Source organism: Lithobates pipiens, unplaced genomic scaffold (assembly GCF_037356315.1).
Source record: "Lithobates pipiens isolate NorthernLeopardFrog02 unplaced genomic scaffold, aLitPip1_a1.2 Scaffold_25, whole genome shotgun sequence".
Taxonomy (NCBI): Eukaryota; Metazoa; Chordata; class Amphibia; order Anura; family Ranidae; genus Lithobates; species Lithobates pipiens.
The window spans coordinates 33444435-33472416 of NW_027507787.1; the positions used below are offsets into that span (position 1 = coordinate 33444435).

Genomic DNA, 27982 nt, shown 5'->3' on the forward strand with positions numbered 1-27982 from the left:
CCTTAAAATGCATTTGAGGTTCATCAAAAGTGTACACAGTCTAATAGTTTTACTTTAGGAGCAGACAAAGCTTGGTGTAGTGAAGGACTATGAAGCAGTTGTCTTTCTGCAGAGGCCTGAAACTCCCCCTGCTGAGTCAAAGCTAGAGCTCTTCAGTCAGCAAAGCTCATGTTCACACCCAATCGCAACCTCCGATCAACTAACCAAAACCGCCTCCTCATCCCCAAGTCCCGCTACAAATCAAAAGGAAGAACGAAAATTCCCAGTCCAAGGACCACGGCTATGGAACTCTACCCATGAACATCCGCATGGAAGAATACCATCGGGCCTTCAGAAAATAAACTCAAGACCCACCTCTTCTAAGAAGCAGGACAACACAGGGTGGACCAAGTGCCTTGAGGCGATTTAGTTTGCATTTGCAGTGCTATACAAATCATTCATTCATTCCCTGGCAATTAAAGAGCTCCAGTCCTGGCTTAGTAGGGAGGATGTCAGACCTTTACAGAGTGATAACTGGTACCCCAAAGGAAGGAGAGAATCCCTGGTGCTGCACATCCACGAGGTTGTGTGATGAGAGAGAGCCTCAGCCTGGGCTCCAGCCAGGCTACTTTTCAATGCGTTTCGCTCTGCCCTCAGAGCTTAGTCATGGAGAATGCCATGGGTGTGGGAGTATAAAAGCATTGTTGGTAGTCACTCATAGGGATGATGAAGTGTGGAAAAGGTGCAAAGTGAGGTCAACTCAAAAAAAAAAAAAAAAAAAAAAATAATGTGAATGGCGTGATATTGAAATGTGCAAAATGCATAAGGAAATTAAGATAAAAAGGTTGAATTGATATTGCACCAACACTTCATCTTTTACCATACACTACCATTATCATTATTTTCTATTTTCTTTTTTTCTATTTTTATTTCCATTTGTTTTTCTTTTCATATTTACTCCCCCCCCCCCCCCCCCCATCCATCTTTATTTTCCTTTTCCATCTGTATTTGTATTTTTTGTCATCCTTATTTTTATCTTCGTTCTATTATCCTCTTTTATTTTTGCACCATTCATTATCATCATCATCATCACACAACCTCATGGATTCTCTCCTTTAGTGATCAACAAAGCTGGGACAAGCTCCATTCCCTCACCGACACTCCTGTAACAGTGGACACAGAACGATTTGTACTACCCCCCCCCCCCCCCCCCCCCCCCCAGTGAAAAAACAAGCCTATCGTGGGTCACACCACATAGTGGTGAGCTCAGGCATCTTTCAAACTGTAGCCAAACTGCAAACTTGTGCTGTGTGTGTTTGTTTTTTTTTTCCTCTCCAGTGAGCATTAAGCTGGGTCATTCCCACCCCACAGCCCACATAAACAGAGGTAGACTGTGGGTGAGAATGACAGCCCATTGTAGTAAAAAATAAAGGAGGGAGGTTTGGCTAGAGGTGAATTTAGAGGATGCACAAGCTCATCTCTACATATTAGGAGCAAGGATCCTTCTCTACAGCATACTGGCAGATGACCAGCTTTCCTATTTAGGTGGTGGCACAATTTGTAAGTGTTTGCACACCTTTTACTTTGATGCACCAGGGATGTATTAAATTATAAAACCCCAAATTCAGTTGGGCTTTAAGCAGAAAACATTTGTGAAGTGAAGTGCGCACAGAATATAAAACCAACCCTGCTCTTTTAGATGCTCACAGTTCTCCATTTTGAAGGTTAAAAATTGTATACTGCACAACCTCCTTGTATCTGAATAGTAGAGGGTCAGGACAAAATGACTAGAGAGTTTTTGTTGTGTTGATAGGTTCATCCCCTCAACCTTTTGAGATTCAGGGGTCCGCATGCGATATGTGCTAGGATTATGCCAAGCTGTGGCAGTAGGAGGCTTTTCTGCTGCATTTTGTTTGGGGGTAACAGACCATTTGACACAGCAACCACTGTTATAACTTACCTGCGTTCATTGATTTGCGTATCTTTCTATTTTCAGTGGAGGAAAACGGAAGAAAAACTAGAGCGAGAACTTCTTGAAGCCGAAGCCTCAGAAAGCAAAGAAAAGAAATTAAAACTGGTATGACCTTTCAGAAAATTATAGTTGCTTTGTGTTACACAACATATATGACTCTTAGGTAGAGGCATGGTAGGATTTGTAGTTACAGCACAGCTGGAGTACCAAGTTAGCCTGTCTGTGGTTTACTGGATCAGCCTGTAAATGTTTGTGTGGTAATCTACACTTTAAATTGACCCATTTCTTTCCTCCTTTGAAATGGTCATCATTACAGTCTCTAAAAGTATTTTTTCCTTTTAATAATTCATACAGTGAGGTAAAGTATTTGAACCCCTGCTGATTTTGTACGTTTGCCCACTGAGAAAGACATGATCAGTCTATTTTTAATGGTAGGTTCATTTTTAACGGTGAGACAGAATAACAACAAAAATATCCAGAAAAACGCATTTCAAAAAAGTTATGAATTGATTTGCATTTTAATGAGTGAAATAAGTATTTGATCCCCATCAATCATCAAGATTTCTGCTATACAGGTAACAAGCTGAGATTAGGAGCATTCTTAAAGGCAGTGCTCCTAATCTCAGCTTGTTACCTGTATAAAAGACGCCTGTCCACAGAAGCAATCAATCAGATTCCAATCTCTCCACCAAGACCGAAGAGCTGTCCAAGGATGTCAAGGGCAAAATTGTAGACCTACGCAAGGCTGGAATGGGGCTACAAAGACCATTGGCAGGCAACTTGGTGAGAGGGAGACAACAGTTGGTGTGATTTTTCACAAATGGAAGAACACAAAATAACTGTCACTCTCCCTCGATCTGGGGCTCCATGCAAGATCTCACCTAGTGGAGTTTAAATGATCATGAGAACGATGAGGAATCAGCCCAGAACTACAGGGAGAATCTTGTCAATGATCACAAGGCAGCTGGGAACATAACCACCAAGAAAATTTGTAACACTAGGCCATGAAGGATTAAAAATCCTGCAGTGGCCAAAAGGTCCCCCTGCTCAAGTAAGCACATGTACAGACCTGTATGAAGTTTTCTAATGCACATCTGAATGATTCAGAAGAGAACTGAGTGAAAGTGTTGTGGTCAGAAGAGACCAAAATCAAGCTCTTTAGCATCAACGCAACTCGCTATGTTTGGAGGAGGAGGAATGCTGCCTATAACCCCAAGAACACCACCCCCACTGTCATACATAGAGGTGGAAACATTATGCTTTGGGGGTGTTTTTCTGTTAAGGGGATAGGACAACTTCACCGTATCAAAGGGATGATGGACAGGGCTGTGTACCGTCAAATCTTGGGTGAGAACCCCCTTCCCTCAGCCAGGGCATTAAAAATGGGTATTCCATCATCACAATGACCCAAAACACATGGCCTAAAAGTAGTGGCTCAATAAGAAGCACATTAAGGTTCTGGAGTGGCCTAGGCAGTCTCCAGACCATAATCCCATAGAAAATATGCGGAGGGAGCTCAAGGTTTGAGTTGCCAAACATCAGCCTCGAAACCTTAATGACTTGGTATAGAAGATGCATACCTGGAAGCCAGAAATCTTGCTCATAGGGGGTCAAATACTTATTTCACTCATTTAAATGCAAATCAATTTATAATTTTTTTAAAAGTGTTTTTCTGGATATTTATGTTCTGTCTTTCACAGTTAAAATAAACCTGCCATTAAAATTCTAGACTGATCATGTCTTTGTCAGTGGGCAAATGTACAAAATCAGCAGGGGATCAAATACTTTTTTCCCCTCACTGTGTATGCATGAATCTAACTATGCACTTCACATTGTCGTCATTTGTCACATAACTTGGACATGTTTAAATGTTCTCCTTGTAGCCTTTAAAGCTGGCCACAAACTGTCATTTTTATTTATAATATTAACCAAATTTATCAACAATTACATGTTGTAATGTTGATCTGAATGAAACCTTTAGTATGTGGCCACTTTTGCATTATATATGGCTATGGGAGAGTTAACTACAAGCTTGTGGTTCCTTAAAATAATTGTCTGTATTTTTCCCACAGCATACGGAAACATTGAACATTGTTTTTTTAACCTACTTCAGAATACTGAAGAGAGCGCAAAAATCTGTTCTCCTTCCTGCTGTCTTGGAAGGCCTGGCAAAGTGAGTGTATTAGTCTGGGGGGAGGAAATATTCAGGGATACGTGCAGTAGTGTTATTTGAGTTTGTGCTTTTTTTTTTTTTTATGCACTATAATTTTTAAATATAATAAAGTATGGTAATAAGACGTGTAAAGTGTTACAGAATTGCTGTACAATATTAGCTTGGTGCAGATGGTCTAATTTTTTGTTTCACCTTTGTAGAAAGCAGTACTCTGGACATATGGAAATGCAGTTTTGTAGAATGGCTGTGATCACACGGCTGTTCTGAGCTAATCCTATAGCTTAGAGCCGTGTTTCTCAACTCCAGTCCTCAAGGCTCCCCAACAGGTCATGTTTTCAGGATTTCTCTCAGATGAAACAGCAGTGGCAATTACTGAGGCAGTGAAACTGATCAAATCACCAGTGCAAATTAATGGAGGGCCTGAAAACATGACCTGTTGGGGCGCCTTAAAGACTGGAGTTGAGAAACACTGGCTTAGAGTAGCATTCTCACTATCACTTGACTGAGCCCCTTGCTAATTGGAGACCTTTGGAGGTAGAGCTTTCGCCTGATATTTGTAAAGGAACACCTCCCATTTCCTTTTAGATGTGCATGCTGTTCCTGTCATGGGAACTGCACACAATTGATACAGGATACGTTTATTACAGGTACTTTTATAGCATTAACAATTTAGTCAGCGCTTTACAAATATATTGTACATTCATGTCAGTCCCTGCCCTCAAGCAGCTTACAATCTAAGGTTCCTAACACATATTTATACAGTGCATCCGGAAAGTATTCACAGCACCTCACTTTTGTCATATTTTGTTACAGCTTTTTTACAGAGTTGCTGGTGAATGGTATTTGTTAAAATAACCTAGGCACGGGAGGATCTCTGGCCAGTTGTCTAGTTAAGGGATATTTGCTATGTGTTGAGAAAAGCTGGTGATTGGCCGGGTTATTTTTTTCCACTGCGGCTTCCTTGAAATATATAAGCTGGATTGTCTGGGTTCTTTTATGCCATAAATCAACCACATGCCTACCGGGCACTTTTACCCCCTTCCTGCCCAGGGAAATTTTTTAGCTTTCTTCGCTGTCGCACGTTGACAATTGTGCGGTCATGCAACACTGTACCCAAACAATTTTTATCTTTTTTTTTTTTTTCTACACAAATAGAACCGCTTTATTTTGGTGGTATTTAATCACCACTCGGTTTTTTATCTGTTGCTAAAGAAATGAAAGAAGACCAAAAATTTTACTGGGGGGGGGAGGGGAAGTTTTCATACTTTATTTATAAAATTTTGCAAACAGATAATTTTTCTCCTTCACTGATGAGACTGCACAGATGATGCCGCACTGATGGCCACTGGTGGGCGACTGCACTGATCATCAGGACGCTTATCGGTGTACATGTCCCTTTTGGGAGAAGCCAGTTATCGACTCTCCTCTCCTCATGCTGTCAGCATAAGGGAAGGAGTGCCGATAACTGGCTTCTGTTTACAGCTGTGATTGGATACAGCCGATCATGTGGTATAGAGCCGCTGATGGGCTCTTGACCTCAATCTGTGATCAGCAGTGTCCTCTGCAGTTGGCAAGTGGTTGAGATGAATGCCTGAGAGATACAAGCATACATATAACAATATGAAAAACGTTTTGGTTCTACAAAATGATCATGTCTTGCGTCTGACCTCCATGTAGTGTTTATAGGTAGTTTTATTGGCTTATTTCCTTACCAGTTTGCGTATCCTTGTACTTGGTACACAATAGACTTTTTATGATCCCATGATGTAGAAAGCAGTAACCAGTAGGAATGAGATTTTTTTTCAGACTAATGAAAGATTTTTCCAAGTCTGCAACTTTTGAGTCCTTTTAAAACATTTTATTACTGTCACAGGTACAAAAAAACAAAACTGGTAACGCTGAACTTCAGACAGACGACTATATATTTAGACTCCAGAGCAACATACTCCGCGAGGTGCTGAGAACTTTTAGACTTGGATGTGCAGTCAGATGAAGGAAAACTTCAAACGGGCTCAATATCTTTGGTTAGGTGGCGATCACACAGCAAGGCTTTCCTTAATGGGTACCCAGCAATAGTTCAAACTATAGAAATACAAAAAGGAGTACCAGTCTGGATGAAAGGGCCCAAGATCATTTTAATTGTTGGCAAAAAGTCATATAAAACAGCCAATGTGTTTCAGCAGCAACACAAACCTGCCCTTCAGGGCATAACACAGGATACAACGTAAATGGACTGATAAATTATATATATATATTTTTTGTTTAGTTTTTGCAGGAAACCTACCAGTTACCAGTGTTTTATTATTCACAACTTAGGCTTGATTCCTGCCTTGTGTACATTTCCATACATTTAGCTTACATTGACACACGTTTCACGTATTGCCATTAATTTGCCTAGGTGTGAATAAACCCTTAAAGGATAAGTTGACTTTTTGAGCATGTTACACTGCTTTTAGGAAGTAACATGTAACCTTTTTCAGCATCTTTAGCTCCCACCCCTGCTACCCTCCCTCCCTGTGACGGCATGCTGGGGATCTCCGTTTACTGTAAATGCCATTGCAGCTAACGGCTTCAGTGAGCTGCGAGGCTACTGGTGAGCATCCTCGTCCATTGATCTTCCTGCTCTCAGGGTATCTGCCTGCCCTTACAAGGTATGGGCAGACAGCTATGCTTCTGATCGCGGATGCAATTCTCTGCAGGCTCCTAAAAAAAAAAAAAAAAAAAAAAAAAAAAAAATGCACATTTTTTTCCTACCTGCAAAACAATGCGCATTTTATTTATTTTTACTAAGTGAACTTGTCCTTTTACCAGTGAAAAACTTGATTTGTTATGTGAGTTTTGTTCAGGCTGCGTGAGATTTTTCTAAATGAAGTCCTTGTCTAAATTTTGTCTAACGCATTTTTTTTTTTCAGGTTTGCACACCTGATAAATGTAGAATTTTTTGATGACCTTCTGGTTGTTCTCCATAAACTCATTGATTCTGGTGTAAGTGTTTATTTTCTATTTTTTTTTTATTGGGGATTTCCACTTGAAACGGAAATGCCAAAGTGTTTTATATCTCTGTGTAGTAATAGGCAGTCTTTAAAGTTGCTTCCAAGTAAAGTTGTAACTTTTCAGTCATTTCTAAAACTTAGAATATAATTTAAAATCATCATCTTCATTGAAACAGTGTCGCACTGGTGCAGTTTGTGCAATGTTTCTGTATAGAACACCCCAAGAAATGTGAATTCTGTTTGTGTGATTGGTTCACCTCTTTTTCCAGTAGCCTGTCCTAAAAGATCATTGGAAGAGTTTGCACCACACATTATGCATAGGGCTCATTGTACCCAGTTTGCTGTTTTTATGAAGTGCCTCCCATCAAGACCTTGTACTAGTAAAACTACATGCACTGTAGTCAACCAAACTAAAAAGCTCAGCCAGATGCAAGCAGGACTCACATTACCTGTTGAAGGATGAGTTCACTTGGTGTAACATGTTGCTAATGTAGCAGCCCCATAACAGAGGGAAAGAATCCTCTCCTCACACCTGCTGTCACAATATAAAAAAATAGTATAGGGCTCAGCCCACACAACCACATCATTCATTCACAAAATTCTGTGAATAAATAAACTATGTCCCTTCTTCCATCGCTGCAGACAGCATGTAGTTCTCAACTGCAAGGGCGCTGGTAAGTGTCCTCATAGTTCATGAATTCTTTCTGCACTGTCCTTATAGTTCATTAATTCTTTCTGCGCTTAAGTAATTGTCCATATGGGAGGTACGAGCGTACAGCTCTGAGGGTCTGCAGGAGCTTGGCTTTATACTCGTGATCCGCTGATCACGAGTGCAATGGAAACAAATGTGTGTTTTCTTCTCCTTGACCACTATGAAACATTTAATGGAAAAAATTACTCCAGTGAAATATCTGTTAGAAAATGTCTTTATTATATACTTGACATTCCTAAATGTAGATGTCTTGCGTATAACAATGGAAAACCCACTACAGCTGAGAGATAAAAAGCCAGATTTGTGCTCAACCAACCCTTGAGCAAATATCAGAAAATAGTATTCAACTCTCTGAGCTGAATGGGAAAAAGTTTGATTACAAAAACATTGTGTGTATACACATACATTTTTGCAAATATTTTGTATCTTTGCATGTGACAACCCTGAAGAAATGCTCAATAGTGTTCATTTTACACTTATTTTTTAACAGTAAACTGAGTTTATATAGTGATATACAGTACTTAGAACTCTAAGGCCCCTTTCACATGGGCGGCTGTTCTGCCGCTGTTAAAAGCATGTTTTGTTCTGAAATTCAGAGAATCCTGGCACAGCATTCACTTGCAGTTGTACATTGCGATTAGCTACATTTAGCTGCGTTTACATTCAGCTGCATTTTAGCTGCGTTTTGAAAATTCTTGCCATTTCTGATGTGCTTCCTATTGTTTTTCTTTCCTTGTTGCCGCTGCTATCTGCAGGAGAAGTAGTACACTGCGATTACCTGCAGTTATGTGCAGATAGCTGCAGTAAATCGTTCCTGGATGCAGTCGACTTTTTTATTTTTTTTATCTGCATAAAACCGCATGTAACAAAACCGTCACTAAACGCAGTGTGTGAATGGGGCCATAGGAAAGCATTGTGTGCATTTAGCTGCAGTAGATAAAGTCATCTGTTCGCAGCTAAAAGCACAATTCTATTAGCCCGTGTGAAAGGGGCCTGACTGTTTAGATGTTGAATTTTAAAAGCAGCGGCAAACCTGTTGATCTCGCAGGTTTACTAATCTGACAGAAGTTGGCTGCTTTTTAAAATTCAACAACTACAGTCAGACGGAGTTCTAAGTACTGTATTTCACTATATAAACTCAATTTACTGTTAAAAATAAGTGTAAAATGCAAAACTCTGGTAGGTGTAACAAGATGTCCACTTGCCTCCTTCTCACCTTTTATCTTTACTGTGGAGGAGTGCGGTGTGTAGCAAGATGGCAACGAAATGTCACTTCTGTTACACATTCTGACTGGTCGCCTAATCTGACGAAACTCCGGCAAGGAGCTCTAATTTTCTGGCAGCATCCGCCGGACCTTCAGAGTGCATACAGGTTTAGGAGATATTTTACCTACAGGTAAGCCTTATTATAGGCTTACCTGCAGGTAAAAATCACCTACCGGGGTTTTCAGCTGTTTCAACCACTTCAGCCCCCGAAGATTCTACCCCCTTCCTGACCAGAGCACTTTTTACAATTTGGCACTGCGTCACTTTAGCTGACAATTGCACAGTCATTCAATGCTGTACCCAAGCAAAATGTGCGTCCGTGAAAAAGGGTAGGACGTACCCATAAGGGATTTCGTCCAGAAGAGCCATTCTGCCGCAGTATATCTGTGTGGCATGGTCTGGAACGGTTAATGGCTGAGATAAATTTTATATTGATAGGTTGGAGACCTCTTAGAATTATGAATATTTTGATTTCTGTTCCCAGTATGAGATGGCTACTGTTGAAATGAATCACCCAAGAGACTGATGAAAGCCAAGCTATGTCTGCCTTTATTTTATAGTCTTTTTAAAATCTCATTAGCAGTATAATGTTATGCTAATTTGTTTTATTTTTTTATGGCTGGTTGATTAGTTAATGTCAGATGGATTTTCTGTGTTTAACCAAAGATTGAGGCTTACTCTTCAGTGAAGTACTTTGCAATGATTGATATGTTTTTGTGTAGATCATTACACTGAAAACTGCTGAAAAAAATGTAAAATTAAATTTAGGTTGGCTATGATGCATGCAAATTTTGCTGCTGGTATGTCTCAACCAAATCGGACTGTATATGATGTACTGGCAGACATGATACTACCAGGACAGGGCTTAAAGTGGTTGTAAACCCTTATAAACCACTTTGACCTACAGGTAAGCCTAAATTAAGGCTTATCTGTAGGTCCAAGAAATATCTCCTAAACCTATATGGTTTAGAAGATATTTACAAAAAGACAGGCACCGCTGTCTACGGCGGCACGCAGGCTCACTGAGCAGGCCGCAGATCACTGCGATATGCTGCTCGACCGAGCAGGCCGCAGATCACTGCGATATGCTGCTCGTGTCGGCTCCCATGCGCGGGAGTGACATCGCGGCCCTGGAGAATCACAGCGCCGGAGCAGCGAGACCCGGAAGTCACTATGGGATACATGACAGCGTCGATGAGACGGAGGACTGCTTCGGGGGCTTCGTTCTCAGGCAAGTTATTCATAATGAGCTAGTATGCTATGCATACTAGCTCATTATGCCTTTGCCTTGCAGGTTGTATTTTTTTTTAAATAGCCTTTTACTTCCTCTTTAAACTATGTGTAAGGATATGGAGGCCTGCCTTCTCTGTGAACGAAACAAACAATTTTAGTGTTGTACCAGATATTGGTTAGTTGTCGTACCAAACATTCTAAATGCCAACACAAGCTTTTTGTTAAGGCGATGTGGATGGTTTAAAACCTGTTGATTTTATAGCGGTCTTTGTACCCATTGAGAAGATTTTCTTTCGCTCCTGATGTCGAACATATAGTAGAAGTGAGGAAAGGTTTGAAAGATCTGATGGGGGAGCAGACCTCAATAAAAACAAAGGCTGTAAACCCTTTTATGCTCAATAAAGGGAACCACCCCACGGGGTTCACAGGCAGCAGTAAAAACCCTTCCCCCCACTAGGCTTTAATAGAACCTGATCTGCACCCCATTTTCAACTCTGAACCTCCCATACAGGACATTCATCCCAGCACAAAGCACAACAGTAAAAGGGCATGGGGCATGTACTGAATCCCGTGCATTAGGTTACCTCTGGTCTGTAAGCCTGTCATCAGCTCCTAGTGTAGAACTTTAAGGTCTCTTAGTGCAGCTAAACTATGTATTCCAAGATTTCTTTTGAGATAAAAGTTGGATTCTTTGATGGGTCAGGGTGAACTTTGGCAAATTCTTGAAACTTCTCAGCAACAAGAGAACATTCACATTGAAAATAAAGCCCAGCATGGTGGAGTTTTACAAGCCTGCCAGCAGTAAATTTCAGCAAGATTTGCATCTTAAACCTTGTAATAAAGAGATCAGTGTGCCCTCTGCACAATTTTTACAACCGGTTATGATGACTATTCTGCTTTCCTCTTAGGATCTCAGCTACAGGGAGAGCCTACACTGCGTTCAGACAGCATTCAATGTCCTTTCTGGTCAAGGTATGTGAACTCAAGTTCTATAATGCAGATTGAATTCTTCCAACGTTAACAGAATGTATGCTACTGAGATGTAGTAAATTGCCTTCGGTTAGATGTGTGCTTTTGTTGCAGAGACCAGTTGTAGTCTTGCAGGACATGAACAAAAAGATCAATCTTACATCCTAGTCCCATGCTGCTTGTTGGGTACGGGCATTGCATGGGCATAGAAATGGGTCACTTTATAGCAAATTTTTAACCACAAATTATGTTTACAGATGCTATCTAGAAATGTCCCTTAGTCCTAAACGGTGAAGTTTCAAACATTGCCGTAGCTAAAAGTAAAGCTTCTCCGAGATTCAGAAACTGGTCTTTTTGGAAAACTGTGCCACAAACAGGATTGCATCTCTTGGCCACAAGACCAGAGAAAAACCTTCTAGTTTCTGGTAATAACTATTATGTCTTCTTGTTCAGGTTGTGTGTGGATATGCAAGTGCTCTAACAGGCCTTTTGTACTATTCAAACCTTTAGCACCTGCATGGTTTTTCATAGGGGAAGATAATTTTCCTCCCACTTTTATACCGCTTTAATCTAGATTAGTTTTGTCTGCAAAGCCGTGTTTTTTTTTTTTTTTTTTTTTTTGCTTCAGGAATTGCTAAACTATATAAAAAAATCCACCTGGCAGACAAAACAGCAATGCAGAAAATGGTGTTCAATAACATTCCTGTTCTAGAGGAACTGCCAGGACTGATGTGTACAAGGGAAAAGATTATTCAGGACTAAAGAGCGAGAGACTGGGCAGAAATCTCTGTTCACATTTTAGTGCATCTAGTCAGCAATCGTCTGCTGTGGTGCTGCTGCTGTCTGTGCATTACCAGGAAGTACAACCCCAATTCCAAAACAGGATGCTATGTAAAATACAAAAATAGATCTTTGATCTATGCTGTTGTGTGTCTGCTCTCTGATAATGAATATTAACCACTTGCTTACTGGGCACTTAAACACCCTTCCTGCCCAGACCAATTTTCAGCTTTCAGCGCTGATGCACTTTAACAATTGCGCGGCCATACAACACTGTACCCAAATGAAATTTTTATCATTTTTTTCCCACAAATAGAGCTTTCTTTTGGTGGTATTTAATTACAGCTGGGAGGTTTATTTTTTGCTAAACAAACAAAATGCAAAAAATAAAAAATCATGTTTAATAGTTTGTTATAAAATTTTGCAAACAGGTAATTTTTTCTCCTTCCTTGAAATGCGCTGGTGGGCTACACTGGGCAGATAAGGTGGCACGGATGGGTGGCACTGGTGGGCTGCACCGGGCAGATAAGGTGGCACGGATGGGTACCACTGATGGGGGGACTGATGGGGGGGGGACTGATGGGTACCACTGATGGGGGGACTGATGGGTACCACTGATGGGGGGGGGGGGGACTGATGGGTACCACTGATGGGGGGGGGGGACTGATGGGTACCACTGATGGGGGGGGGGGACTGATGGGTACCACTGATGGGGGGGGCGGGACTGATGGGTACCACTGATGGGGGGTGACTGATGGGTACCACTGATGGGGGGTGACTGATGGGTACCACTGATGGGGGGTGACTGATGGGTACCACTGATGGGGGGTGACTGATGGGTACCACTGATGGGGGGTGACTGATGGGTACCACTGATGGGGGGTGACTGATGGGTACCACTGATGGGGGGTGACTGATGGGTACGACTGATGGGTACGACTGATGGGTACGACTGATGGGTACGACTGATGGGTACGACTGATGGGTACCACTGATGGGTACCACTGATGGGTACCACTGATGGGTACCACTGATGGGGGGGGGGGAGACTGATGGGCACTGATGGGGGGGGGGGGAGACTGATGGGCACTGATGGGGGGGGGGGGAGACTGATGGGCACTGATGGGGGGGGGGAGACTGATGGGCACTGATGGGGGGGGGGGGAGACTGATGGGCACTGATGGGGGGGGAGACTGATGGGCACTGATGGGGGGGGGAGAGACTGATGGGGGGGAGACTGATGGGCACTGATGGGGGGGGAGACTGATGGGCACTGATGGGGGGGGGGACTGATGGGCACTGATGGGGGGGGGGAGACTGATGGGCACTGATGGGGGGGGGGAGACTGATGGGCACTGATGGGGGGGGGAGACTGATGGGCACTGATGGGGGGGGGGAGACTGATGGGCACTGATGGGGGGGGAGACTGATGGGCACTGATGGGGGGGGGGAGACTGATGGGCACTGATGGGGGGGGGGAGACTGATGGGCACTGATGGGGGGGGGGAGACTGATGGGCACTGATGGGGGGGGGGAGACTGATGGGCACTGATGGGGGGGGGGGAGACTGATGGGCACTGATGGGGGGGGGGGGACTGATGGGCACTGATGGGGGGGGGGGGGGAGACTGATGGGCACTGATGGGGGGGGGGAGACTGATGGGGGGGGTAGACTGATGGGCACTGATGGGGGGGGGGACTGATGGGCACTGATGGGGGGGGAGACTGATGGGCACTGATGGGGGGGGGGAGGAGACTGATGGGCACTGATGGGGGGGAGGGGGGGGGGACTGATGGGTACCACTGATGGGGGGGGGGGACTGATGGGTACCACTGATGGGGGGGGGGGGACTGATGGGTACCACTGATGGGGGGGGGGGGACTGATGGGTACCACTGATGGGGGGGGGGGACTGATGGGTACCACTGATGGGGGGGGGGGGGACTGATGGGTACCACTGATGGGGGGGGGACTGATGGGTACCACTGATGGGGGGGGGGGACTGATGGGTACCACTGATGGGGGGGGGGGGGCTGATGGGTACCACTGATGGGGGGGGGGGGGGACTGATGGGTACCACTGATGGGGGGGGGGGGCTGATGGGCACTGGTAGATGATACTGATGGGCACGGATATGTGGCACTGAGGTGCAGCACTGTTATTAAGGCAGATTGTGGGCACTGATGGGTGGCACTGTGGGCACTGATGGGTGGCACTTTTTTCCATATTTAGTGGGCACTGATGAGCTGGCCGTGATCGGGACTGAAGTCCCTCTCACGGCTGCCGGTGAACGGCTTTTTTTTTTCCCCTCCTCGCGCTGACAGCACGAGGAGGAAAAATAGCCGATTACCGGCTCTGTTGTGATCACATGATCAGCTGTCATTGGCTGACAGCTGATCATGTGATAAGGGGTCAGGATCGACCCCCTGCTCCGATCAGTGATTAGGCGAGTCTCATAGACTCTCTGATCACAGAGCGCGCGGCGCGCGCCCCTCAGGGGATGCGCAGGCCGCTGGTGCACGGGAAAGCAAAGCAGGTCCGCGCTGTAGCTGGTGTTAAAGGCTTTTAAAGTGTCATGGACAATTTTTGGTCCTGTAGTTTGCTGCCATTTCACAGGGGTACACAGTTTTACATTTTTGTATAAATTTACTAGACTCAACATTTTTATCTTTTCAGTTTTACTATTAAATCAGTATTATATTTGTGTGCACTAAAATTAAAGTGCATTTTCTCCTGAAAATGTGTGTTGGATAAATGGCTATTCAAACATCAGGTAACGTCAAACCACCATTTTATTCTTCAGGGCCCCTGTTTTCCGAAAATGTGAAATGTTTGAGAGAGATACAATTTTAGCAAAAAATGCTGATTTGAACCTGTATGTGGAAAATGTCCAAATTGCCATAAACTGCAAGTTTTGTCTTTTTGTTGCTTTTTTTTTCTTGTGTGTTTTTTTTTATTTTTTTTCCTTTACGTGGTCGTTAAATCTGCAACAGTTTCCTTGTCCTAGAAGAAATGTATGCATGCATTGAGTGACCCTTGAATATTTGCTTGTTCTATTAAAAGGTGATGTTCTCAACATTGACCCTCTGAAGTTTTATAGTCACCTGTACAAGACGCTGTTTGGGCTCCATGCAGGTAACCAAGACTTTTTTTTTTTTTCTCATTAAAATTTAAGTTTGCTAACTCCAAACTAAGAAGTTGACTTGTGACTCATTGTCTTTCCTATAGCCACCTAACCCCCTTTCAGTAAAAGCAAGTCACTTGTTCTGTCTTAAATCAGCTTTGTGGACAAGATGACACAATGACCCTCCACGAGAACCTTCTATAAAACGTTTTCACTGTAGTAAAGGGCACACACAAGGATATGAATATGGGAACCGCTGTGACCTGTGGCACCTTCACATATGTACGTCTATGGTTCCAGCGTGGCAATCTGGTGTGATTCAGGTGCAAATTTGTACCTGAAATCGCACCAGAACTGAATAATGCGCAGGCCTTACTGTATCATATTGTTCAGACTTTTTTTTTTATTGAACATCATGGCACACAGAGCATCTTAATATCCATAACAGTAGGGTTATGCTGCCACATCTGGTGATTGGATCCTGTCAGACAGGAAGTCCCCTCCTCTCCAGGCATGCCTCCTCTCTGCCTGGCAAGGCTTCAGTTTTTTTTTTTTTTTGCATTTTAGGTGATGGTCATGTCTGCGTAGCTCACTGCATGAGTATAGGGAGCTTCTTTCGTGCCCACTGCATTTACCTGCACAGTGTGGTTTGATAAGGGAATAATGTTGGGCAGAGTTTTCTGGCAGGGAGGGGGCAGAGGAGACAGTTTTGTGGGACTACAAAGTCACAGCAACTCCTGGTGATGGTCGACTATACATCTCAGCAGATCTCCACAGTGTGGAAGTACAGGTCACAGCAGTACCTTGTGGTGGGGTTACTGGTGTGCCAACAGCCTTCCTGTTGAAGATGACAGGGCACTGGTAGGATAAAAGGGGGTCCTTTTTCCATAAAAGGAACCAGCACACTTGTGGTCTTGTGACTCGGTACCTCACAGCTGACTTGGACCGCTATATTACTAGCAAGTGTCCCTGTACTTTTTTCAGCAGGCGATATCTCACCGATGGCAGAAAGGAGCAAATGTAGGAGTTGGTATGTCCAAAATAACTACAGGTAAGGGGGAACCTGAACATGCCCCCATGCAGGTGGCTCTATTCCACAATCTGGTATATCCTCTATCTTCGGGCACCTTCCTCTAGTTATTTGTGACAAGGGAGGAATTTTCATCTATCACTGAGGTGCAGCAGCAGCTTTCTGAAATACTTGCTGTTTTGTGTTCAATTTGTTTTTCTAGAAGATTTTTGAAAACAAAAATTAAAAAATAAATGCAATAACAGTCAAATTAACAGTCAAATTATCCAGGTATTCAAATATAGTGTTAAGCACTAGTATGAGAAGTCCTGATCAAATATGCGCAAAATCAGCTTATAAATAATACACACAGTTCTGGATGGATGAGGTATAAAAAACATTCCGTCTTTATTGTAGAAAGGAAATATAGAGCGATACCTGGAATAAGCTCCACACCCTGCACTATATAGGGGCATACCCCTGCGCACCTAAAGAACTAAGGGAAAAGTAAGGGGGGAGAGTGTGTGGGAAAAGAAGCCAAGAGCTGGAACCCAGGGGGGCGAGGGGCACAGGCCAACAAGCAGACCTTCCACCTAGACAATGGATGATTGCATAAATCATGCGACTCCCTAATTACCTTCAAAGAGAGCCAGGTTTGATGACATTGATTGCATGTTCCCAATTCCATTGCCAGAAGTAAGTCCATGCATTCAATATAGTCAATCTGTGGCAGAGGATAACTGCCTTGGCTGCTGTCTTGAAGTGTTGTAGAATAGCCTTCTGAATATGATTGATCCCAGTAATGTGGACCACAAAACCACCAGTGGTGAATTTGGATTGGTCTCTTCTGTAATTTTGGCATATAATTGAAGAATTGGTTAAAATTTTAAATGGGGGGGGGGGGGGACACCAAATATGCATGCGTGAACCCTGGCTAATTCGATGATGCCAACACAGAGCCAACATCAAGGTATATAATCAATGGGGCACCTACTGTATATCAAAATGTCTGTGCTTATGTGCACCCTATAGTCAAATATATCCATGATGGAGCCTCAAAAGGTGTTTCTACTGTATACCACCTGGTAAGGAGTTTAATGTTGGTCTCCTGGGCCTGCACTCTCATATCAGACATCAATTTAGCAGCATAATCCGTGAGGTCAGGATGAGTGCAGGATAACATTATACGCAGTAGAAGAGGGCATGTTCAGATGGAGTATTTTGCTGGAGCAGAGACTCTGTAGCAGTGATGGCGAACCTTGGCACCCCAGATGTTTTTGAACTACATTTCCCATTATGCTCAACTACTCTGCAGAGTGTATGAGCATCATGAGAAATCTAGTTCAAAAACATCTGGGGTGCCAAGGTTCGTCATCACTGCTCTATAGGCAAAAGGTCCCTATTCATCATATCCTTATTCGGGAGTGACTGAAAAGGGAGAAGAAATTGTTGGTATTCAACCACTGAGTGAAGGACACTTGACCAGTAGTCACAATTGAAGTAAGGGATGAAAGTGATCAACCCCAGTAGAATCTTCACTAACCATCGGTGCCCTAGTTTATGCCATACCAAAACCCTAGTACGAGCCCAGGACAAGTGTAAATTGCAAATTTCCAAAATACTTGCTGGTTTTGACTGCTCGTGTTACAAACCTAAATGTTACCCCTCTTCCCCCCCCCCCTTATTAAAGGTGGATGTCAAGGATGCTTATCCATGTGTTCTGATTTTTTTCACCTCAGCAAAGCTCTCTGGTTTGCGGTAGAGGAATGACATGTCAAGCCGCTGGCTCTGCCGTTTGGCCGATGCACAGCTCTCAGTGTTCAAGTTCCTGGCTCTGTGGTTCTTATGTTCCTGGGGTATCCCTGTGAATAGGGCACCTGGAACATTTTCCTCTGCTTTTGGAGACCAATGTGTGTCTCCTTTGTTGTTTTTTTTCATGGGTTATAAATCTTCAGAAGTCTGCCTTAATCCCATACAAGATGTTTGAATATCTGTGCCTGATTTTGGGTACCATACAGGTGAAAGTGATCCTTCCTATGGACAAAGGTCTACAGTATCTCACAAAAGTGAGTACGCCACTCACAATTTTGTAAATATTTTTTATTATATTTTTTCATGTGACAACACTGTAAAGTAGTGGGGGGTACAGCTTGTATAACAGTGTCAATTTGCTGTCCCCTCAAAATAACTTGGTACACCCCTAAGTGAAAATGGCCAAATTAGCAATTTTCCCTCCCCTGGTGGCATGTGACATGTTGCTGTTACAAGGTTTTAGGTGTGAATGGTGCGCAGGTGTCTTGAATTTGGTGTTATCGCTCTCACTCTCTCATACTGGTCACTAGAAGTTCAACCTTGCACTTCATGGCAAAGAAATCTCTGAGGATCTGAAAAAAAGAATTATTGCTCTACATAAAGATGGCATAGGCTATAAGAAGATTGCCAAGACCCTGAAACTGAGCTGCAGCATGGTGGCCAAGACTATACAGCGGTTTAACAGGACAGGTTCACTCAGAAAAGGCCTTGTCGTGATCGATCAAAGAAGTTGAGTGCATGTGCTCTGTGTTATATCGAGCCCTATGAGTGCTGTCAGCATTTCTGCACAGGTTCAAAGGGTTGCGGGGGGTCAGCCTGTCAGGGCTCAGACCATACGCCACACACTGCATTAAATTGGTTTGCATGGCTATCGTCCCAGAAGGAAGCCTCTTCTAAAGATGATGCACAAAGCCTGCAAACAGTTTGCTGAAGACAAGCAGACTAAGGACGTGGTTTGCTGGAACCAAGATACATTTATTTGATTCAGGTGTGTGTCATGTGTGTCGTGTGTGTGTGTGTGTACGGCGGCAACCAGGTGAGGAGTACCAAGACGAGTGTCATGGTCTGGGGCTGCATGAATGCTCCCGGTACTGGAGAGTTACAGTTCATTGAGGGAACCATGAATGCCAACATGTACTGTGACATACTGAAGCGGAGCATGATCCCCTCCCTTCGGAGACTGGGCCGCAGCTCCCAAGATGACCACTGCCTTGCTAAAGAAACTGAGGATAAAGGTGATAGATTGGCCAAGCATGTCTCAAGATCTAAACTCTATTGAGCATCTGTGAGGCATCCTCAAACGGAAGGTGGAGGAGCGCAAGGTCTCTAACATCCACCAGCTCCATGATGTCATCGAAAATAATGGTGGCCACACAAAATATTGACACTTTGGACCCAATTTGGATATTTTCATTTAGGGGTGTACTCACTTTAGTTGCCAGTGGTTTATACATTAATGCCCATGTATTGAGTTATTTTGAGGAGACAGCAAATTTGCACTTTTATACAAGCTGTACACTCACTACTTTACATTGTAGCAAAGTGTAATTTCTTCAGTATTGTCACATGAAAAGATAAAAAAAAAAGTGAAGGGTGTACTCAGCTTTGTGAGATACTGTAAGGTCTCATTTACACTTGCTTCAAAATGTGGCGTTTGACCACTGCCAATCATAGCAAATGTGGTGTTAAAGCACACTGCCAATCATACCAACTATCACTAAATAGAATTTTATATATATATATATATATATATATATATAAATAAAATTGTGTGTGTATAGAGAGATATAGATATTGGAATGTCTATTGTGAACCTCACATTTGGTGTGCAGCAAGAAGGTGAGCTGGGAGTGGAGCAGCTAGCAAACGACACGTGGTACGCAATGTGGGAATGCTATAGCGGAAGGTGAGCGGGGACCTGAGCGAGGACTGAGTGAGAGAGGATAAGCAGAGCTAGGGGACCAGAGCAGGAGAAACTAGCAGATGTCACACATGGCACCCAGCGTAGGAGCAGCATAGGTAAGCTGGAGCCAGAGAGGAGGATCAGCGAACTGGCGTTTCAGCAGAGCTGGGGGTGCCGCTGAGCGAGAGATCAGCAGAGCTGGGGGTGCCGCTGAGCGAGAGATCAGCAGAGCTGGGGGTGCCGCTGAGCGAGAGATCAGCAGAGGGGGATCAGAGAACGATCTGCTCTTTGAGTTAGTGAGAATATCGGAACTGTTATGACTATTGCTGTATGTATGAGTTACCTGAATGCTGTTTTATATTGAACTTTGTGTAAGTGCAATATCTTAAGGGACGGGTGTTTTTTGGTACAATAAGTTTTACAGTATCACACTACTGTGGATACTGTAATTTGGAATCCTTTCCTCCTATATGCCTGAGTAAGAGGATTGCGGGTGTATTCAGTCTGGATGGTTCAGGATCAGAACGTCCTTCATCTGTCAGGTTAAGCGTTACTGAATTTGCAGGCTGATGTCCTGTAGTTGCTGAACTTAAATCTGGATTTGAGTGCAATTCCTATAGGGAGTGGAATCCCATGGTGTGGTGACTGTGAAACATCTCTTCAGTGATATGAACTGTTTTCTAATATGAGAAGTTACCCAATACCAGGACTGTCACAATTTTTATAATTTTAAATAGTTTTGTTTTTTGCTCATACAGTCTTTTTATTTACAATTTTATGAGCTGTTGTTTGTTTGAGCGCTGCTTAAGCTAGAAAGAACCTACTCTCTTGGGACTTTTTGCCTTTTTAACCACTTCCCGACCGGCACACAACGATGTATGTCGGCAGAATTGCACGGACAAGCAAATTGGCGTACAGGTACGTCCATTTAAAATTACCGCCGTGCCATCGTGTATGTGCCGCCGGTGGCATGCGTGCTGGTCGGCACCCCCGTGAGTCCAACCGCGGATACCCGTGATCGTCTCACGGGGAGGGAGACTGGGGAGATGCTGACGTAAACAGCATCTCTCTGTTCTGCCTAGCAACAAGTGACACTGATCTCTGCTCCCTGTGATTGGAGCAGAGATCAGTGACCTGTAAATCACAGCCATGCCCACCACAGTTAAAACACGCCCCTAAGACACACTTAACCCCTACACTGCCACCTCCTGGTTAACCCCATTCACTGCCAGTGTCATTTACACAGGAATCGGAGCATTTGTATATATTGGCGGCGCTCGCTCCTCAGCTCACAATCAGCGGGGGTCGCCGTATAACACGCACCCATGATCAGAGGAACATCACTGGAACAGCTTTCGTTCCAATTGCTGTGTTTTCCCACCACTCACCGTCGCGTACAGCCTGGCCTCCTGGCCAGGGAACTTTGATGTCACATGTCCCGGGATTGGGTGTTCTGTCAAAGTCCTGGGACCAGGAGGCGAGGCTGTATGACAGCGAGTGTGGGGAACACAGCAATTGAAATGAAAGCTGTTCCAGTGATGTCCCCTGTGATTTGGCCATCCCGGCTGGCTCTCTTCCCCTCCGCGATCGCTGGGAGAAGGACTCCCATTCAATACCGCTGATCTGGGAACACTGTCCACAAGGTTTGGGAGTGTGTCTATGGGAATGTTTGACCATTGTTCCAGAAGCACATTTGTGAGGTCAGTCACTGATGTGGATGAGAAGGCCTGGCTGTCTGTCTCAGCTCTAATTCTTCCCAAAGGTGTTCTGTCGATTTGTGGTCAAGTTCCTCCGCCCCAAACTTGCTCAGCCATGTCTTTATAGACCTTGTTTGTGCACTGGTGTGCAGTCATGTTGGACCTGGAAGGGGCCATCCCCAAACTGGGGAGCATGAAATGGTCCTAAATGTCTTTTTATGCTGACGCCTTAAGAGTCGTCTTTACTGGAGCTAAGGGGCCAAGCCCAACTGCACACTATAACCCCCTCTCCACCAAATTATTTGGACAGTGCACTAAGCAAGGCCCATAAAGACGTGGATGAGGAAGTTTGGGGTGGAAGAACTTGACTGGCCTTCAGAGCCCTGGCCTCAACCCGATAAACACCTTTGGGATGAATTGGACTGGGGATTACGAGCCGGGCCTTCTCATCCAACATCAGTGCCTGACCTCACAAATGTGCTTCTGGAAGAATGGTCAAACATTCCCATAAACACACTCCTAAACCTTGTGGGCAGCCTTCCCAGAAGAGTTAAAGCTGTTATAGCTGCAAAGGGTGAGCCAACTCAATATTAAAGCCTATGGACTAAGGCTAGGATGCCATTAAATTCATGTGCTTGTGCTTGCATAATCTTAAGCCCCAAGTTCTCTTTAGCAGTATCCTCCTTTTTATATACTTTTATATCCTTTTTATATACTTTTTCTATATCAGAGGTTGTATTGGGGCCATATCCAGGCAATACTTTTATAAGGTAGTTAAAGTGGAGGGCCACCCTGAAAAAAAAAAATGAATTTTTTTTTTTTTTACTTACCAGTAGTGATGGACGAACTTCCGACGGGACGTTTCGCCAACGCGGACCGTGAACGCGGCCGATAGTTTGCGAACCGGAACGTTCGCGGCGGGCCCCATTGACTTCAATGGGAGGCGAACTTTGCAAACCTACAGGTCAAATTTGCAGCCACAAAATAATTAATAGCTTTGCAAACATAGTCCCACCACATGGCCAATGACATAACACATGTATGAGGTGAATCTGGGATCGACAACTACAAGCATTCTTTTTTTATATGGGAAATTGTTGTGACAATTCGGGACTGTGGAGCGCATGAAGGCAATGGAGGAGAGGGAAGGTCAGGGTAGGCAAAGAAGAGGGTGCAGAAGATGATCACCAGCAGCGTGACATACAGCAATGACACCTGCACCGTGGTAGAGTGATCTGACACCTGCACCGTGGTAGAGAGCACTGACAGCAGCGTGACATACAGCAATAACACCTGCACCGTGATAGTCATCTGACACCAGCACCGTGATAGAGAGCACTGACATCAGCAGCGTGACATAAAGCACTAACACCAGCACCGTGATATACAGCACTGACATCAGCACCGTAATATACAGCACTGACACCTGCACCGTAAGCAGCCCCAGGAGGAAGTCAGCATAGCACAGGGATGGTGGGAGCCCCTCATAATGAGCATAGCACAGGGATGGTGGGAGCCCCTCATAATAAGCAGCCCCAGGAGGATGTCAGCATAGCACAGGGATGGTGGGAGCCCCTCATAATAAGCAGCCCCAGGAGGAAGTCAGCACAGCACAGGGATGGTGGGAGCCCTCATAATAAGCAGCCCCAGGAGGAAGTCGGCACAGCACAGGGATGGTGGGAGCCCCTCATGCACAGCAGAGATACAGCCCCAGGAAGAAGTCGGCACAGCACAGGGATGGTGGGAGCCCCTCATAATAAGCAGCCCCAGGAGGAAGTCAGCACAGCACAGGGATGGTGGGAGCCCCTCATAATAAGCAGCCCCAGTAGAAATATGACATCGCTCAACCTCTTCAAACAGGCGGGTACGGGCATATAGTACGGTGTGATTTTTTTTTGGACAAGGAAGTGAGCCAAATGAAGAAAGAAGGTCTGTGTGCTCGATTAAAAAAATCGTTTCTAGACATATACATGCTCACTGGTCACAGGAGCAACAGCTCAAGCCTGTTGCTCCTGCCCTACCCCTACCATCCCTACGGAAGGGCCTGCCTCTTCCTCTGCCTGTCATTTTTTAAATGACCCTGTGACAAAACTCAGTCCCTATACTGATTGACTGCTGCAGTATAGGGCAGCGGTCAGCAGTAGTGCACCTCAACCCTATGTATTGTGGACCTTTATCAGTCCTTACAGAAAAGCAGGCTGTACCTCACTCAACCCTATGTACTGTAGCACCCTACACCAGGTTACCAGTCCTTATAAGGACCTTTGTGGAACAAGTAGGTTGTGTGTGACTGAATAGCAGACTGTACGTCAGTCCCCATACTGATGGACTGCTGCAGTATAGGGCAGCGGTCAGCAGTAGTGCACCTCAACCCTATGTATTGTGGACCTATACCAGTCCTTATAGAATAGCAGACTGTACCTCACTCAACCCTATGTACTGTAGCACCCTACACCAGGTTACCAGTCCTTATAAGGACCTTTGTGGAACAAGTAGGTTGTGAATGATTAGCAGACTGCAGCAGAAGGGCAGCAGTCAATTATAATATTCTTTCTATATTTGGAAGAAAGAATATTATACGTGTACAAGCCTATTACCATACCATGGACCTAATATAGTAACAGCTACTGATTAAACTGACCCTCACTGCCTCACACACAGCTTCCTGCCTGTCCCTATATAAACTGACAAAACAGAGGCTGCTGGAACAATAACTGGAATAGCACTTTTGTGGACCTGATAGTAACAGCTAATGATTAAACTGACTGTCCCTGCAGCACACACCGTCCTGTCCCTTTCTATACACTGACAAAAGACACTCAGGCTGCTGCAACAATCACTAGCACAGCACTGCCTCAAACCTATATCCTGAACTACACCTAACGCCTATACCAGTCCTGAAAATAACTTTTGTGTACCAAATAGCTAGCGATTTGGGTCACTGCAATCTCTCCCTGCTCCACACAGCAACCTCTCCCTATAGTGACAGAAGAAAGAATGTAAAATGGCTGCCGGATCGGGTGTATTTATAAGTTAGGGGGAATGTCCAAGTGTCCATGTGCTGTAATGTCTCAATTGGCTGTCCTGTACCCCATGATGGATGTGTCATCTGTCAAAGTTCTTTTACACAGTAAACACGGAAGTCCGCTGGGCGAACGGCGGCAATAGTCCGCTGATCGGGCGGACCGCGAACAGCTGAAATTCGCTGCGAAACGACCGCCGGGGCGAACCGTTCGGCCATCACTACTTACCAGAAATGGCTGTTGCTAGGCACATCATCCTAATCTGCCTCTTCCTCCTCCGCGGAGATCTTCTTTCTTCTCTCCTCCGTGCGGCGTCTTCTTGGTAATGGGTCGCGCTGTGTTCTGGGAACTGTGTGTCCCAGAACACAGCGCGTCCCATTCACAAAGCACTGCGCGACTGGCGCATGCGCAGTAGGAAACGGGCAGTGAAGCCGCAAGGCTCCACTGCCTGTTTCCCTTAGATCGAATGGCGGCGCCGAGGGACGGGCGCCTCGGGCGGCCGACATTGCGGGCGCCCTGGACAGGTAAGCCGGCTTACTAAGTCGGCAGCTACAGTGTTTGCAGCTGCTGACTTTTTTTAATTCTTTTTTTTTTTTTTTTTTTTTTTTTTAACCGGCCCTCCTCTTTAAGTGAGAGAGCTTATATCCTATGAAAACCCTGTCTTTTGGTGGAACCGAGCAGTAGGACTTTTTTTTTTTTTTTTCTTCTCTTAGTTTATGGTAGTACTATCTCAATGTTATGTTCAAGCTGTGGAATGCCCAAAGGCTCTGTTTTGTTAAACCTGTAATCTTTTGAAAAAGTGTGTATGTGTGTATATGTATGTATGTATATGTATATATATATATATATATATATATATGTGTATATATATATGTGTGTGTGTGTATATATAAATGTATTTTGTGTGTGTATATATTATATATACACACACACACACCACAATTGTGTATTGCATTGCACATATACACATGTTCTTGGCACTATTTAGCAGGGATTTCCCATTTGCTCAGTTTAAGATACTTTGGGCGCCAGTGGAATATAACAGAGCCATTTCTCATGACCTCTCACTTGAGAGAGATCCCGCAAGTTGTAGCTGTACCCTGCCCTCTCTGCTTGTTGGTCACAAATAAATGCTGTGAACTGGTCCTAAATCGCAGACTACACATTAGTGCATTAAGACAATGTATAGGAACTGGGATGTGTTCTATTATCTGTGCTGTTTCTGAACAGGGCAAGTTGTATAATAAACACTCCTAAGAAAATCATTACTTACACTGCTTGTCTTGTCTTGTTCCTCTGGTATAGAATATACTCCATGTGTCCCATTTGTGAGAGTTCGACATTGAACGCATAACATTAGGAAACGTGTGTGTGTGTGTGTGCGCGTGCGCGCGCGCAAGAGGTCTAAGCAGAAAACTTTGTCTGGGACTATTTCAGACGTCGCCATGCCAAATTTTTTAAAGAATTGAAATTGAATGCATTGTTTATGGAATGATGCACACAGCTGAGCAAAGATCAGTAATACAGTGATAAGTACAGAGCCGTAAAACAAAAATACAAAAGTTTACATTTGAGTGCAGTAATTTTCCATGCATGCTTGGGTTTACACATCTATAAGGCCAGTTGCACTTGGGCGTAATAATTTACTGATGATTATACTTAGGATCTTGTTAAACGTGTATAGGCGCCTAAAGGTGTGTAAGCACAAACGAGTAAATCTAATTTTCTTCATTGCCAGTGTTGTAATACACCAGGGGTCCTCAAACTACGGCCCGCGGGCCACATGCGGCCCACCGAGGAAATTTATCCGGCCTGTCCCAACAGGCCAGGTCTCGGGGCAGGCCGGTTGTAACACAGCGGGATACTGCTGTGTCACAGAGCTCGCTTCTAAAATTTTGGGTGCGCTGTGATAAAAGTCCCTCCCCCCCTCTTGGACCAGTTTGTGTGATAGAGGCAGTGTTCTGTCTATCACGCGAGATGGTCTAGGAGGAGGGCGGGACTTTTATCACAGCGCGCCCAAACTTTTCACAGTGATCTGTGACACAGCAGCAGGAGATGGCCAATATGCACACACACTGACTTGTGAGACATTGTTTGGCGCGCATGATGGTGAGGGGGGCTTCCACTGATGGTGAGGTGGGCACTGATTGGGCTGCGACATTGACATCTCATTAGCCAAAAGCAGGTCCATAGTTCCCATTGAAATACTGGTAAGTTTGTTGATTTTACTTTACTTGTTCTTTATTTTAAATATTGAATTTGTTCCTTTTTTTTTGGTTTGTCACTTCAAAATGATATGTGCAGTGTGCATAGGAATTTGTTCATATTTATTTTAAACTGTAGTCTGTCACTCTAACGGAGGGACAGTGAACTGGCCCCCTGTTTAAAAGGTTTGAGGACCCCTAAAATATACCAATACTCGTGTAAATTACTGCACACAAATGCAAAATGTTCTGTTTTTGTTTTATGGCGCTGTACTTCTCACTGTATGACTGATCTTTGCTCAGCTGTGTGCATCATTCCATGGACAATGTAAAATGTCCGATGTTTTCGCCATAATGTCTCAGTTACGATAAAAATCACTGATCACTGATCGCTGTAGTTTAAAAAATATGTATGTATGTGTGTATGTATGTGTTTTTTTTTTCCCCCCAAAAAATATGTAGAATACGTATCGGCCTAAACTGAGGAACAAAATTGTGTGTGTGTGTATATATATATATATATATATATATATATATATATGTGTGTGTATATGTATATATATAATTTTTTTTTTGGGGGGGGGATATTTATTATAGCATGTAAAAAAGAATGCGTTTTTTTTTTTTTTTTAAATGGTGGCTTTTTTTTGTTTATAGCGCAAAAAATAAAAACCGCAGGCGTGATCAAATGCCACCAAAAGAAAGCTCTATTTGTGGGGTAAAAAGACGTTTTTGGGTACAACGTTGCACGATTGTCAGTTAAAACGACGCAGTGCCAAATCGCAAAAAAGTGCTCTGGTCAGGAAGGGGGTAAATTCTTCCGCGGCTGAAGTGGTTAAACCCCCAGATCAGACCATAGGTAGGTGGATATGAATGGACACAAGTCCGTTTACAACTTCCGGTCTGTACGCAGTCTGTGGGGGGGCTGCTGCACACTAAAGGTTTATCTCAATGTAAAGAATGCATTAAGATAAAAAAAAAACTGCCTTTAGAATCTTCTTTAAAGGATTGTTTGGATACCAATCATTTTGACCGTCCTCCCAGAAGCAGTGCTTTTGTACAGGTGCCCCAGCAATAGAAATGCATTTTGTGATTAACAGGAAAATTGATTCAAGCTGTTTACCATATAAAGTT

At 44.0% G+C, this 27982-nt stretch overlaps 1 protein-coding gene across 1 annotated transcript in view; it reads left to right on the forward strand.

Annotated features, from left to right (window-relative positions):
* The window catches only part of NOC3L (NOC3 like DNA replication regulator), a 122493-nt gene that overhangs the window by 63700 nt on the left and 30811 nt on the right, over positions 1–27982 (forward strand). The window contains exons 12-16 of the mRNA XM_077454239.1: positions 1976–2056; positions 4024–4124; positions 7037–7109; positions 11237–11300; positions 15140–15211. Coding sequence (XP_077310365.1) covers positions 1976–2056; positions 4024–4124; positions 7037–7109; positions 11237–11300; positions 15140–15211 — 391 coding nt within the window. The remainder of the gene's footprint in view (positions 1–1975; positions 2057–4023; positions 4125–7036; positions 7110–11236; positions 11301–15139; positions 15212–27982) is intronic.